Raw genomic sequence first — 16,241 nt, 5'->3', positions numbered from 1 at the left:
ACGTTGCATTTTAATCGGGTTCTCCCAGAGCAACGGTCCGCAATGTGGCGTCATATAGCGTGCAATTCAGAACTTTCTTCTCTTCTTCTTCTTGTGTGTTATATGTGTGCGCGCGCACACAGTGGTCCATTTGACCCCAAGGTCCGTCTACGTATTCTTCTCTTTTTGTTGTATCCTCGTATCCTCCCTAGCAATAAACAAAACAATATCTGACCTCTGTTTCCTTTCTTTTCGTTGTTCTCCTACCCTCCTAATCGTGCAATATTGGATAGTTTGTCAAGATAAGAATGTCATGTCCTTCTTATCAAACTGACCGGCCTGCGCGTACGTCCACTCTCGTTTTCTTCATTCATTCACCTATCGTTCTACCTTCCACGTCAACACACACACGTTGTTTACAACTACATTTAACTCATTTATTCGTTTTTTCAGGAGATGTTGAGCAGACTCAGTTCACGGAACGTCTTGTTGGCTCGCAATGTTGCCACCGCTGCCACCCAAGAACGACAGAAAATCAAGGTCAAGAATCCAGTGGTGGATTTGGATGGAGATGAGATGACAAGAATTATCTGGAAGGAAATTAAGGACAAGGTAAGCACAATGATTTTTTGAAATTTGAAAAAATATATTTTGTAGCTCATTTTCCCATATTTGGATCTCGATATCAAGTATTACGACCTTGGACTCGAATACAGAGATGATACTAATGATCAGGTAAGAAGAGAAAAATTAGGATTGGTTTGATTGATGGGTTGGTTTTGAACACAAAAATCAAACTCGTCATGAAAACCAGTTTTTTGAACTCAATTTACTTGTGACCTATACTCGGGCGCGCCGACCATTTTTTTGAAAGAAAATTGTTTATGTTCCGGATCAGGCCGCTTATAAGATCAGAAAAAGTCTTATCAAAACCTGATCATGGTCCGCTACACATCCGTTTTTCAACATTTCCTGTCCAAAATTGGGCTAGGCTTTTTCAAAAACCGAAGGTTTCGTCAGATTACCACTTTTGATTCAAAAATATGCTCAAATCTGTCGGGAAGGACACTTTTATCAAAGGATTCACGATGACTGAACGAGAAAAGTGAATGTCGTGCTTTAAGAAAACCTGAATTAGAAATTCAAAAAAATGGAATAAAGATATTGTAATTGCACTACTAGCAGCTCACTCTATACAATTTGTTAACCGATGAATTATTGGTGATTATACGACTAATATTTTGTCAGTACACAAATTTTTGGTATCTTTTGAAAAAACCAAGATAATTAAGCTGATACTGCACAAATGGAACATGCTCTTCTTCAAGAAATACAGTATTTTTACCGAAATCTCTAGCTAAAATTGGATAGAACATTGATTGCCGGCTAGAGCCACACTTTTGAAATGTTACAGGTCATCCAAATTAAAAATTGAGCCGATTTCTTCAATTTTAGTATCCATTAGCCCAACAAATTCATTAAAAACAATTCGAATCTTTCAGGTCACTGTAGACGCCGCCCATGCGATCCTCGAGTACAGCGTCGGTATCAAATGCGCCACCATCACACCAGACGAGGCTCGAGTCAAAGAATTCAAACTCAAAAAGATGTGGCTCTCACCAAACGGAACCATCAGAAACATTCTCGGTGGAACTGTGTTCCGTGAGCCGATTCTCTGCAAAAACATTCCACGGTTGGTGCCAGGATGGACTGAGCCCATCACAATTGGTCGTCATGCGTTTGGTGACCAGTACAAATGCACGGATCTGGTGATTCCAGAGGGATCGACGTTGGAATTGGTTGTGAATAATGCTGATGGGTCGAAGGATATTCACAAGGTGTTTGACTTTAAGAACTCAGGAGGAGTTGGATTGGCTATGTATAATACTGATGAGGTATGCGAAGAAGAAGATGTATGAGATGATATATCGTATTTTTCAGAGCATCAAAGGATTTGCTCACTCATGCTTCCAATACTCACTTATGAAGAAATGGCCACTGTATCTCTCCACAAAGAACACAATTCTGAAAAAGTATGATGGTCGATTCAAGGATATTTTCCAAGATATCTATGAAAGGTGAGCATTCAAGTTAGCAATCATGGAAAACAAGGTTTTCAGAAAATATGAGGCCGAGTTCAAGAACAACAAGATCTGGTATGAGCATCGTTTGATTGATGACCAAGTTGCGCAGGCTCTCAAGAGTTCCGGAGGATTTGTATGGGCATGCAAGAACTACGACGGAGATGTGCAAAGTGATATTGTTGCCCAAGGTTACGGATCCCTTGGACTCATGTCTTCGGTGCTTATGTGTCCAGATGGAAAGACAATGGAAGCAGAAGCAGCGCATGGAACAGTTACTCGTCATTATCGTGAGCATCAGAAGGTGGGTAATTGAGTGAGACAAGACGAGAAAAATCTGCTCTCTCTGGCCCAGTATCCAAGGGTACATCGAGTTATTAGGGTACATTGGTTCCAAGGGTACATTGGATTGTTCGGTACATGTAGGTGGGCAAAAAAAGTAAATCAATATTTTTATACATACTATTTTGATTTCTGCTCAAAATTATAGGCTTAGGCTAAAACGCCTTACAGTCTAAGATCCAATGTACCCTCAGAACCAATGTACCCTAAGAACTCGATGTACCCTCGATGTACCCTTTTTTGATGTACCCTTGGATCGTGGGCCGCTCTCTCTGAGAAAACGGTTCAACATCGGAGCGCCGGTCTCAACCTTGCACCCATCACAATCCCAAAGTTCCGATCACGGCTGCACATGTGATCGGAACATTGCCATCGTGATCGAGTTTGTTGGAACCGTTTTTCACGGATACAGCTACGCATATATTGCGATGAAACACATTTTTATCTCGTAATAGCCACGATATCCAGGGAAACTCCACATCGACCAACCCAATTGCTTCAATCTTTGCCTGGACCAGAGGACTTCATCACAGAGGTGTTTTGGATGAGAATGAAGCTTTGAAGACGTAAGTTTTTCTTCAAAAATCAGATTTGCAATGAAGTAGACGGCGTCAACATGTCAGACTACGGCTATCGTCTTTTAGCCGAAGGTTGGTAAAGCTTTCTGAAAACTGCCCCAAGTGTGCTCAAAGGGTGTTAAACTTCAGCCTTACTTTAAAAGAAACCAGCCGCAACCGAAATCCCCATTCAAAACCAAAGTTTGCTCAAAAGACGGCGAAGCCATAACTTAAGCTCAAAAGACTATAGCAGCAACCAAGCAGGCCACTCAAGCAGCTTTCGTACGGATAATGGCTAGGTTTTGGCTGGATTTTACCCAAAAAGGGATGTATATGTAAGAGACCATAGTCAGATTGTTGTTGAAAGTTGAATACTATGAGCTTACAACCTTGTCATAAGTTTGTCGGAGTTTGGTCCGCTTTAGTAGCGGTCTCATCCGGAATCTGACCATCCTCCGACCAGAAAATGCCGGCGACGCTCAAGGATAAAACGATGTTTCTCACAAATCAGATCTAAAATCTTCTTATAGATCTCAAATCTCAATATCCTTGATTTCAGGTTCTCGCTGACATTGGAAAAGGCATGCATTGACACCGTCGAGGAGGGAAAAATGACCAAAGACCTGTCAATCTGCATCCACGGAACCAAGAAGGGAACCGAAAAGGGCGCCTATCTCATCACCGAAGACTTTCTAGCCGCCATCGACACCAAAATGGCCGAGCTGATGAAGAAGAAATAAGACTTTGATGTTGGACCTAGTTGTAAATTATTTTGTGTATCTAGCGCGTGCTGATGATATGTTATGTGTAGTGAATTCCAGTTGCCATTTTCATATTGAGCGAGTTTATTTATTATTGTATTTTCACTTTTTTTTAACCATGAGAAGGATATGAATCTTTTTTAGTTCATTTCCTGTTCACATAAGCCATACTTAATCATGGCCCGGCTCGATGAGCCCAGGTTATTTTCGCGTAAAAGGTTTCTGAAATTTCAGCAAATTTTGGTAAAATTCACTGGAAACTCAGACTGAGACAAGCCGAGACTCAAAAATTCTGAAAAAATAAATAATATTTCACACGGATTTATTAGAATAGTTTACAGGACAGCCCCTGTTTATGGGATAAATGAGAAAATACATTTAGACCGAAAAAAACGTATAATGCAGTGTAGACGATAAAATGAATGACAAGCAAGCAATGATTACCAGGGATAGAAGGAAACAACTGGATCGGGAATTATGTTTCATATAATACCGCCGTGAAGAAAAAACAGAGACAGAGAGATCTGATACAAAAAAAACGGTACAATAGAACAAGATAGTATTTTTTAAGAAAGAAGAAAAAGGATAGGAAAGTCTGTGAATTTGCTAAAAGAAAGTGTGGTGCATAGAAGACTGATAGATACCATTAAACTAGTTCTAGAACCTCAAAAACGCGGCTAGATTACAAAGATGTGCAATGCTTCTCATCGCAATACACTATATTTCCACGACCATCAAAAATGATATCAGTTGGGGCGTCCTTTGCGACAGCATCCGGTTTTCTGAACATCGCAAGCACAAGATGGAAGTCATGGGTTGGATTTTGGTCAATGAAAACCTGAAAATAGATTTCAACAATAGAAAAACACGTCACCGCTCAATAAGATACACAAACGTATACCGTAAACGCTCTAATAGAAGGTCACCCAACCCTCCAACTTAGAGCCCATATATCTCAATTCCTGTGAAAGATATCAGAAAGTGGTTAATCAAAAAATGTTGCTGAAATTATGAAAAACATTTTCTCAGTTGATCACTTTTTCATCTCTTTCATAGAAACCCAGATATAAGGGCACAAACTTGGCGACTTGGGTGGCTTTCTATTAGAGTGTTTACGGTATTTCAGTGGATTTCTGTCCATTTTCACCAATTTCAAAAGTCTGTAGCTCGGCTGTCAAGTTTCCGGTCACTTTGAAAATTTTCTAGGGTGTAAAACGGACCTAGATTGAAGACTTTCTATTTGCAGAATTTTACAAAAATACTAGTTTGTCAACCATTTCCTGATTTCTGGAAGACACCTTTTTTACGTTTTCAGTGCAAAAACGGTATCAAAATGGTTGCCATTCAAAAATCCGCTAATAGCTGAAAAACTACAAATTTTCAAAAAGTTCTGTGAATGCAAAGTTTTCAGTCTAGGTCTGTTTTACACTCTCCGAACTTTTCAAAGTTATCAGAAACTTGATAACCGTGCTCCAGACTATGGAAAATGGTCGAAATAGCCAGAAAATTCTGAAAATTATATCTCTTAATTTCTTATTGACCTGTACTGTGTTAGAACTCCGCCCACCATATCCCCCAAAACCTCACCTGCGAATCATTGAACTCATTGTTAACATTATAAGATGAATGGTCGATTTCAAAGATTTTGTAGTGACCACCATCCCCAAATCCGCATCCACCGTGCATAATATAAGAGCACAGAACATATTTGTGCATTTGGTTAGCATCTCTCATGTATAACTCGTTGTTCAGAATCACTGCAGTCGTATCCTTGACACCACCGTACTCCTTGATGCGTGGAACAAAGTACAGTAGTACATCCGGCAACGATTTGAAGCTGTAGTAGACGGTGAGCAGGGTGCTTTCACAACTAATTTTTTTTTTAAAATTTAATTCGAACTATTATTAGTATGTCTTACTTGTCACATTTCAATCCAGTGACTTTTGATGGTTTGTACAAACTATCTGCGAGATTCTGCATTGATAGTTTTGTACGTTTTGTCAGATTGACCGAGACGTATACCGACTTGTCATCGTTAGCTTTCTTGTAGCCACACATTGTGCATTCATCTGAAAGAAAATAATTGGATTGCATTTCAATATGATACTCTCGAAGCTCACAATTCAAAACGTAGTCAATCTCGAAGAATTTTCTGACTGGAGAACTACGGAAGTATTCGTGACACTGGAAATCCGGGTGGTCCATCATGTACTCAATGTCGAGGGTCTTGAAGAACACTTGCATGGTTTCCATGACACATTGCTGTTGTTTAGCGTCGAGTCCTGGAAATGAGGGAATTTTATTTCGCAAATTGTATTTTATTTCCTTTCTAAATTTCAATTGAAACGTTATCTTCTGCTCGGAAAATTTTTTTTTGGATAGTCTAAACCGTGAGCAAAATGTTTGGCGATTTTCTGAAAAAAAAAACACAAACCAAAGACACTCGGAACCAGAGCTGCGGCCGGGCTGTGAATAGGTTGACGTGGACCAAACCGCTAGGCCGACGAACCCTACCTATCCCAAAAGTGCCCTAACAAAAATGTCCACAGCAACCTGCCCACGACCTGATTCACGTCCGGCCGCGGCATCGATTTGCACAGTCTTACCACAGACCTAACAATCTCTAAACTTCTGTGACTCACCAGGAACAATAGTATCGAATGGACGATCCCGAGCGTTTGGTCTCCCCGAGATGGCAACAGCCAACTGACAAGTGAAGCATTCTTTGGCATTGGCAATTGACTTGATAAGCTTCTCGCCCTCATTTCCCTCAACTATCAACACATCATACAATCTTCGGTGCTGTTTCAAATGACTTCGAACGATGGAGTAGAGTTGTGGAACTCGCATGAGCAGCTGATAGGTCGAGATAGCGTAGCACAGTGTTCCACGATTGTATATACCACGGCGAACGACTGGCGACGGGAAGTGATCCATGATCTCAACGTTTTTGGCCTCAGCGGGTGTCAAGATTTGCTCGAAGAGCGACTTCACAACGTTCTGAAAATTAAGGTGATTAGTGAACTAGAAAGATAAAAGAAAAAGTCAAAACTCACGTCAGGAACTCTTTTAGAATACTCCATTCTTGCAACATTTTGTCTTACTCTTGGTGCTGGACCTGGATTTATGAAATCAGGAGATTGAATTGCGACAGGTAGAGCTTTGGTGCGAGAAGCTATCTGACGTGCAGTTGGAGGGCCTGGAGGAGCTGTAGGCTCCGCTGGTGGAACATATTGAGTTGGTTTTTCTGTCACCACTTTCCTTGGACGGCCTCGGTTATCTTTTCGTGGCTTTGCAACGGCTTTCTTTTTCGATCGCCGAGCAACAGTTTTTGGAACTGGCTTAGCTGCCTGCTCGGTGGAGACTATATCTTCTTCGTTGACCAAGATGTCGTTGAAATTCAAGAATGGATCGGTAGCCTTTTTAGTTTCCTTTCGATCTTCAAGCATCACATCTTCATAGTCGGGCAGGGACTGCTCCTCGACTGTCTCAATTTTTTGTTCTTCTTTCGGGGTCGCTGTTGGTTCTACCGCTGCTGCTGCTGGAGCCACTACATCAGCTGGAGCCACTGCTCGCACCTCCTCAGCTTCTTCATCCTCCACAAACTCTCCCTCGTCGTCTTCCTCCTCCATCTCATCCTCTTCATCTTCACAGTCATCATCGCCCATTATGAAATCCTGATTGTCCAGAATGATGTCCAACATTTCTTCGTCTTGCGCTGCTTGAAGAGTCAACCGGGAGAAGAGGCTCGATGTAGTCTGAAAGAATAGATTTTATTAGAATGCATAGAGTGCATTCACTCACATTTTTGAGACGCTCGGATCTGCGTTGTTTTGGTTCTCTAGCTTCTCCTGCGTGGCCAGCGGATATTCTCTTTGAACGTTGAGTTCGAGCTAACGATGGAGCAGGCGTGGGTCCTAGAATAATAAAATGTTCCCTACTATCTCATTTGACTTCAAATTACCCTGCTCTGCTACTTCCTCTAGAGCCGCAGGCTGTTCTGGAGCCACAGCTACCTGCTCTGGAGCCCCAACCTGCTCTGGAGCCACAACCTGCTCTGGAACTTCAACCAGCTCTGGGGCATCTTCATGAACCTCCACATCAGCCAAAATCTGAGCCACCGCTGTGTTTGTACTTTTTGTTCTTCTCTCAGATCGCTTCTTGGAACTGGAACTAGTCGATGGCTTGGCTTTGATGTCACGCTCGTAGTTGTAGTCTTCGTCGTTGTCATCCTCGTCATCGACCTCTTCTTCAGAATCACTCTCAGAAGCGCTGATAGATTTTTTATCAACTCGAACTTCCTTTGCTGGTGGGGCAGCTGGCGTACGAAATACAGAAGCAGCGTCTGAAAACACAGTACTGGTCAATAAAATATACAAAAACCCATTTTTCAGTAGATTATCGGTCATTTTGACCTTTTTCAGGAGTCTGGGGATTGTCAGTCAAGTTTTCGATCACTCTGAAACTTTTGGAGGGTGTAAAACAGATCTAGATTAAATACTTCGAGTTCACAAAATCTTAGGAACATTTTTAGTTTTTCAGGTAGTTGCTAATTTTTGGAATACATCCTTCTTTTGCCTGGTTTTTTCGTGAATACTGTGCCTCTAAAAAACAGCTAATAACTGAAAAACTAGGAATTTTCGAAAAATAGTGATGCAAAAATTTCAATCAAGGCCTGTTCTGCACCCTGCAAAAATTTTCAAGCTGATCAGAAACTTGACAGCCGAGCTTCAGTCTCCTGGAAATGAATGCAAATTCTGAAAAAAAACATTACCTTTCTTTTTATTGTCTCTCGACTTGCTACGAGCTGCTTTCGTTTCCAATTTCTTCGGTTGTGACTTTCTCGGTTGACTCGAAGAGCATTGAGCTTCCGTACTCGCCTCAACCGGCGCGACGACATCATCATCATCTTCCTCATCCATTTTCCTGCGAATCGCTCTTGAAAGTGAGTATGCCGGTGGCCAAGAGATCCTTATTCTTGGACGTTTGAACACTTTAGGATCTTTCTGATAGACTCTACAGAGCTCAGTAGTCTGCTGCTCCCATCGATCGTCAATTACTTTATCAATCTCTTTCAAAGACATGTAATCTTTGAGGATGAGATATATAATCCGGAATTTAGTGAATAGGTAGAGAGGAAGCTTTGGAATAGGCCCGTCCAGGAATTTCTTCTTGTGATGAGGTCTTATTGCCAGCAAGCGTTCATGTTCCCGTTCTCGCCGCTCCAGAACTTTCAAAAGTTGCTTTTCTTCCTCACTGGATAAGGATTTGACTTCCATCGCTGCAAACAACCGGTATGATGCTTCTTCGTTTTCTCTATCACAAATTGGCCGCTTGAATTTGTGATCATCCTTCCCAGGAATCTTCACCTTCTTGATTTTTGACGATTTCTCCTTGTGACTTCGTTTGTCTACATGAAACTCTTCTGGGACTGATAGTGGACTCCCCGGTGGCGATTTCGGGATCCCATCTTCCGCTGGTGGGTTTTGAGAAACAGGTTGAACTGGAGAAATCGGCTTATTGGGTCGACGATTTGTTCGCGACGAACTCTCAGCTGGTGGAATTGGCGACACTGGATGTATCACAACTTGCTGTGTATGAATCACTGTTTGAATTGGAGACGATTGTTGGTATTGGACAGTTTGTCTTTGGATGCTTCCTGAAGTCGTTGGAAGCGTTGATTGAACTGGGATGACGGCTTGCACCGGTATAGCTTGTTGTACGATTTGCATTTCATGGATAATAGGTTGGCCTGGGGCAGGTGGAGTACGCCGTTGCACAGGTGAAGCTTGTTGAATTGTTTCGGGCGCGTGAAGATTCTCCTGGAGATTTGGATGCACTGTGGGGATCACAGAATTGATAATTTGGACCGGGGAGTGCTGAACATTTTGCTGCACTGGGGAAGAAGCTTGTTGATTGAATGCTTGCACCGAGATTTCCGGATTCTGTTGCACCGGAAGAGAACTAAGAGTGACTGGTGAAACTGGCACTGTTGGTTGAGTAGCTGCTTGCTCTCGTGGTCCTTGATACTGGTTGAATGGTTGAATCGGAATAGCTTGTTGGACAATTTGCTGCTCCAGGGCATTTTGTGGAATAGGTGAAACTTGCGGAACTGGAGAGGCTTGATGAGGAGCGAATTTCACCACTGGTTGACCAACTACCTCTTCTGGTTGCTGCTGATGTTGCTGCAAAGGAACTGGTCCAACCAAGTCGATTTGTTGAACACCTTGCTGATCCTGTTGCACTTCATTGGCAATTTCAAATGGACGCGTTCCCCATGATGGATGAATGTTGCTCGTTGATTCAGGACGATAAGCTAGGAATTGTGGAGGTGGTGGTGGTTGATGGAAGAATGGTGGTGTAGCACCAACTTGTGGTGTGACTTGTTGAACCGGAGAGGAGCTGGATTGCACTGGGAAAATAGATTGAACCGGAGAGGATTGCATTGGGCTGACTTGTTGAGTTGGTGATTGCTTTTGAATAACTGGTTGCATTGGAAGATCTCTCTGGAATTGGATAGGAGGCTGCTTGTGAACATAGGGCTGTGGCATGAAACGTTGTGCCGGGTTGAATGGTCGAATTGGTGGATTATGGGATCCAGATGGAATCGTCGGTAGAGCACGTGGAACTTGGGCGATGGATGGTTCTGACGTTGTAGGAGCCACTGGTTGGGTCGGCAGACTTTGCTGCATCGGAGGGATGTGCTGTGGTGGACTTGGAACATTCACTCGAAGTGGGACATTCGGCTGCAATGAAACCACTTGTGGATTTTGAACAGTTGGTGGCTGTGAAGTATTGTGTTGCATTGGGCTGACATGTTGAACCGGGCTCACTTGCTGGGTGCTCGTTGGCTTATTCATGACCGGTTGAACTGTGATAGGCTGAACTGTGACAGGCGAGATAGCCACTGGTGAATTCTGATGAGACACCGGGCTGACAGCTTGATTTTGGCTCGTCGATGGAGTATTGTTGTTTGGCGGTAAGTTAGCTCTTTCGAATTGAAATAGTGGAGGCCGGGTGGCTGGTTTCGGTGGCGGTAGTTGAGGTTGAAGCTGTTTTTGGTTGGGTGTCTTCTGAACGAGATACTGAATTGGGTAGACCGGTCGAACTTGAACATTTGGCAGTTTCGGAGCAACTGCCGGCTTCTGACGATGCTCCTTTTTTATAGGAGTTGGTTTTGGTGAAGTCGTCGGTTTTTGTGCGGCTTTCTGGATGTCACGAATATGGATTATTGTCTTTCCAGCTTCAATAACGCTTGAAATTGAGTCCAGAATCGAGTCATTATCTCCGTCTTCTGCCATATCCGACACAACACCCGGAGCTAAAAGCGGTGGGGGGTCTGTGTATTCTCTTCGGTTATCAAAATGATGGTGAGTGTTGGGAACGTAAACCAATGCTCCGTTGGGTCCTGGTTGCATTGTGCCTGTTTGATAATGACCATTGAATCCGTTCATCCGCATTTGTTGGAACTCTGAAAAACGTCGCATTTATAGTTTCTAGGAAAATCGAAAGTTTTCAAATGGTCAAGAATCGAGACTGTACTTCCTTAAGAGCTCTGGTTTAATAGCATTCGATTACACGTTTTGTAGAACACGCGTGGCATCAAAAACAACCAAAATTTCTGGCAATTTGCAAATTTGGGCTAGTAACACCCCTCGTGACATTCACGGCACTATTTTCTAGGGAGTCTTGTGCTGAAATTGGGAAAACTACTTTATCAGCGGGGTCATTCCTGCCTGATCTCCATCAAAACTAGAAAATTCGGTTAAATAGAAATCTAAGAGGTTGACAAACTCAATAGAATTGTTGCAAACCTGATTCCTGGATTTTTTTCAATGCTAAATTTCTGAAAACCCGGTCTCCAGGCCTTGGTGTCAACTGGACACATTAAAAAACTCAATTTGGAAAAAAAAATATGAAAACATTCGGCGGTTAACTGAGTAAGCCTATCGCAGAAGACAAGTTCCAACATAGGACCGCTAGTTCCATGATAGTACCATATGTCCCAAAAGTTTTAATTCACTGTCTCATTCCCTTAGAAGCCGCTCTAGGATGGATGGGACAGGGAGTACCGTTTTGGGACAAACGGTATCATAGGACCGCCGGATATAGTCTCTTCTGAGATAGACTTTATCCGATTCATCCCCACGCAACATGCTTGTCAATGGGCCGATTCCAGGCCGGCCCGAGATCGCTGATAATTTGCTTCTAAATTGGAATCATGGAGAAAGCAACATAACAGATGATAGAGCTCGGCGAGCTCTACAACCTCCGAAAAGATTCGACTGGCATTCGAATCAGTAACCGGGTGCGGGCAGACATTCAATATACGGGCCCGCCTAAAATATGCCGAACCGGACCACAATACCGCTCCCGGAGCCTGTCGATTCTCACTGAGGTTGTATAGCTCTCCGAGCTCTATCATCTTGTATGCTGGTTTGCTCAAGGTTTCAATTTTTGAGCAAGTCATCAGCCGGCCCTAGGTTCCGGCTAGGAATCGGCCCATCGACAAGTATACTACGTAGTTAAGCATGTTTCGACTCTTATAAAACTTATCATCGCACAAGACCGTTGACTCTATGGGCGCCAAATCGTGCAGCTGGTCTTGTTTAAAACTATAAAACATCTTACCTGTCCCATTGCGGCGACTTTCAGCTCCCATCGACAGTGACCTCGCATGAGAGTCGGCTGCTTCACGAGCTCTATGTTGTTGCTCGAGAAGTATACGATTTCTGTCCTGTATCGGCACATTTCCCATCAAAACGTCTCTCACCGACAGCTCTTGCCCATTGAACCTACTCGACGACGACGCACCGCCCGACGGCTCGCCTGGAAACAAAAATTCATGAAAATTGAAAACTCATTTGATTCCGAACCGTTTGCTTGTTCCCACTCCACTTTGCTTGCTTTGAAAACTTGAATTTGATGAAGTGACGATGCTGAGAAACTGGCGGTTTCTGAAAGGACAATTTTTTTACTTCAAAGTGTTGAAAACAGGATAAAAGTCAATCAAAACGTAGCGCGTTTGATTTTCTTTAAATTTTGAATAAAATCGATATCACAAAAACGATGAAGAAGCTTGTTTAAGCCATGAAAAGAACAAGTGTTCGCCAACAATAATCGTTCGGCCTATGCGTCGATGAAGGCGTACGCAAACACCGCGCGTGTGTGTATTGCGCCCAATGTGCAAGATTCGACGCGAAACCAGACAGTGGACGGGGGAGACGTGGCTTCCAATTTGCTAAGTGAGCGCGGAATAACTCGGTTATTTTTCAAATTATAATAAGAACGAATGAAAGAATAAGTAATACGTAAATGTGATACATAGGGAAGAAATTTTTTTTTTCAGAAATGTTATCTGATAGAGGGATAAGAAAAACTTAAGGGTCGTAATGAGACTGGGCAGCCGAATAGGAAAAATAACGTTTGATATGTTGCAGCGAAATGAAATGATGAGTTCAGAAAAAAAAACCTAACGGCAAAGAAGAGGGAGAAGGGAATGAATGGATGATGTGACTCAGAATAGGACAAAAAAGAATAATAATGAAAAAACATTGATTCTTAATCAAAAGGTTGAAAAAAAGAGAAGTGATGAATAGGAAAAATCAAACCAAAATGTTATCCAACTACAGAACAACGGTCAAAAAGATATACAAATTCTTTTTTTTAAAGTTTTTTAGTCGTTTTGATCGTTTTCAGGAGTCTAGAGCTCGGCTGTCTAGTTTCCGATCACTTTGAAAATTTTGGAAGATGTAAAACAGACCTCGATGTGCATTCACGCAACTTTTTTTGAAAAATTCTAGTTTTTCAGCTATTTTCTGATTTCCAAAACACCCGTTTGTGTACTGAAATGTGAAAAATGCGTTTTTCAAAAATCGGTAAATAACAGAAAATCGAAATTTCCAAAAATTCTATGAATTCAAAATTTTCAATCCAGATCAGTTTTACACCCTCCCAAGTTCTCAAAGTGATCGGAAACTCGACAACCAAGCCCCAGACTTCTGAAGACGGTCAAATAGTCAAACATCGAATGAAAATGCTTTTTAATATCTAATTGACTGTTACTGTGGATTAAAAAAATAAGAATGGAAAAAAATATGTGATTTTTGGGAAAAATGAAACCAAAACTTTAATAAACTTTATTCAGAATTAATCCAGAAACAAAATCCAACTAAAACCCTCAAGATAGACTTCCGGTTGAAAATGAAGAAACCAAGAGAAATTAGACGCTCGCATCCGCAAGATATTCCAGGAAAAGAAAAAAAAGAAGTGAACCAGCATTATCATCAAGACGTGATTCAAGAAATGCTCTCGACTTTGCAAGCTTTATGTGCACAGCACATCTTCGTCTCGCACACACGTAAACACACTTGTGACCGCTCTCACGCCCTTTTTCAGCCTAACGTCGTCACACCAAACCTTGAAAACGACGGCTCCCGGCGCCCCGTGCCGTCAGATTATGCGAATCGATACTCCTCAGAGAACCTTGAAGCAGGAGAAAAAACACAAGAGGCAAAAGATGAAATGAGAAGAGAACGAAGAGGAGGAGAAGCCGTCCAGGATCGATCCGCAAAGGAAAATGACGAGGAGTATGGAAAAAGGGGAAAAGCACCTGCTTAATAAGGCTCGGCTCTCTCTGGAGCCCATTATTTTTTATCGGAGGGAGCGGGATGTGCGGCAAGCCAATTATGCATATTGAGAAGAGAGCACTCGTTGTTGAATGCGCATCATGTGCCGGGGAACTATTAAGTTGGAAAAAAAAGAGAAAAAATAAATAAGTGAAAAGGGAAAGATGATGAAAAAAGAAGATGGATATTTTCATTTCGAGTATTATACTGGGGATTGGCTGGATTAGTTTCAGTTTTTGTGATGAAAAGGATTAGCTGTGATATCACGGCTGATCCGGTCCAGATCACTTTTTCAAGGAGACGGGAGAATAGAAATACACGAAAGAGAAGAAATGGGGACTTTACTTGTGGGATTTCTTCTCAAGTTTTCGTGGGATTCCGGGCCAGTTGAAAACAAAATATTGTTCATTTCTAGAAATAGCAGTTCACCTTCCGGAGTTACCAAGACGGAAAAATCCATATATATATATTTTTCTTTTTTTCTAGAATCACTGTATGTTCTGATCAGTTGTTCTTAACAACCGTATCTGCTTTAGTAGAATCCCACATTTGAGCACAGTTATCTCACTCAGTATGTCAGATATCAAACATCAGTCAACCAAAAAACATTTCCGACAACATCATTTCTGACAATTTTTTTATATCTTCGACAGGAACCGAGATATAATGGCTCAAGGTTGAAAGCTAGGAAACCTCTTTGTTACAAGTTTTGTGGACCTCGAGAATCTTCGCACTGTTCATCGAAATGTACCAAATTCAGAATCGAGCCTACAGTAATCAGATAGCGCTTTCTCTTAAAATAAATTTAAAACTTTATGCGTCTATAGTGATCCCGAAAATTTTACATTTCCCCAGTTAGACGACTTTTTGCAGTCTGAGCCATTTCTTCCCACGTTTGCAATAATTTGTCAATTAGCTTTTTTGAAGGTTTTACAAATTTTTAGAATTTTTAGAGAAAGCTAAAAAATTCCAAAAGTACGTTATGTCTTGATATGACTTAACTCAGCCGTTACAAGAAAACTAGGTCAAACCAAATTGACTCAATCTGCACGCCAATTCAATACGTGCCTTTGGAGCTCGATTTTCTCGTTTCCTTCAAAAGATAACAAAAGATCTGCAACTGGTAAATTGTGTGAACGGAAGGTTTCGAGTAGAGCAATTACGTTGTTGAAATTTCAAGATTTTGACGATACTCAACTTTCTGAAACCAACGTTTTATTCACAGAGTGTTGAACCAATTCATACGTAAGTCTTTCGGAACTGTAGATAACATCCACAAAGATAGCTTATTTAACTTCACAACCTAGTTATCTTCACCCAACGGACAGGTTACGGTAGCTACACACTCTCTCCCTGAGGGCAGTACTTCTGTCGTATGATCAGATTGTTCAAACAAGCATTTTCATGTCGTCGTTCGTTGTTTTTCTTCTCCTCATTTTCTTTTCACCATAGAAACCGTCTGAGAAACCGAACGACCAAAAACCGTGTCGTGTGTTTTTCGAGAACGGTTCTCTTCTATGATATTAAAATGAAAACGGAATGATCTTGTGACACAAACACAACACGAAACCGTCGGTAAAAGAGATGGCGGGTAGAGATGATATGAAAAAGCAAAACGAGGAAATTGAACAGCCGAACTGCATGCGATGGCAATGGAAAAGAAAAAAAACAAATTTCTATGACATGTGAGAGGAAGAAGAATCGACCGCGAAGAGATGGAGGGATGCCTGATTTGAACGGTTGCTCTAGCAACCAGCCATCTGGGAGTTCAAAGGAGTGTAAAGGATTATGGGAAACCCTAAAATTCTGGGAGCCGCATTTCCTCAGTTTCTCTCTAATTCTCTTCAATAGTACAAAAAGGTGATGGAAGCCAAATGAAAGCTATTCCATGG

General features: G+C 41.8%; 3 protein-coding genes across 3 annotated transcripts; 1 reads left to right on the top strand and 2 right to left on the bottom strand.

Moving 5' to 3' along the window:
* Positions 1-435: 435 nt before the first annotated feature.
* Positions 436-3,699, top strand: CBG17397 (the record flags this gene model as incomplete). Its single annotated transcript, XM_002643961.1, has 7 exons — positions 436-591; positions 637-714; positions 1,482-1,874; positions 1,921-2,057; positions 2,100-2,364; positions 2,871-2,968; positions 3,519-3,699. The coding sequence occupies 7 exons, from the start codon at positions 436-438 to the stop codon at positions 3,697-3,699; spliced, it is 1,308 nt and encodes a 435-aa protein (XP_002644007.1).
* Positions 3,700-4,402: 703 nt separating this feature from the next.
* CBG17396 lies at positions 4,403-8,130 on the bottom strand (the record flags this gene model as incomplete). The annotated part of the gene is made up of 7 exons (XM_045239164.1): positions 4,403-4,558; positions 5,308-5,590; positions 5,640-6,003; positions 6,364-6,721; positions 6,778-7,479; positions 7,526-7,638; positions 7,686-8,130. The coding sequence occupies 7 exons, from the start codon at positions 8,128-8,130 to the stop codon at positions 4,403-4,405; spliced, it is 2,421 nt and encodes an 806-aa protein (XP_045096191.1).
* A 121-nt stretch (positions 8,131-8,251) lies between these two features.
* On the bottom strand, positions 8,252-13,957 carry CBG17395 (the record flags this gene model as incomplete). The annotated part of the gene is made up of 5 exons (XM_002643959.1): positions 8,252-8,343; positions 8,496-11,192; positions 12,353-12,550; positions 12,598-12,678; positions 13,894-13,957. 5 exons carry the CDS (start codon positions 13,955-13,957, stop codon positions 8,252-8,254), a joined length of 3,132 nt encoding a protein of 1,043 aa, XP_002644005.1.
* Positions 13,958-16,241: the final 2,284 nt, after the last annotated feature.

The sequence above is a fragment of the Caenorhabditis briggsae genome (assembly GCF_000004555.2).
Source record: "Caenorhabditis briggsae complete genome, chrX, whole genome shotgun sequence".
Lineage (NCBI taxonomy): Eukaryota > Metazoa > Nematoda > Chromadorea > Rhabditida > Rhabditidae > Caenorhabditis > Caenorhabditis briggsae.
Note: the sequence above shows the minus strand (reverse complement) of the source record. Positions and strands in the feature narration are given on the sequence as shown.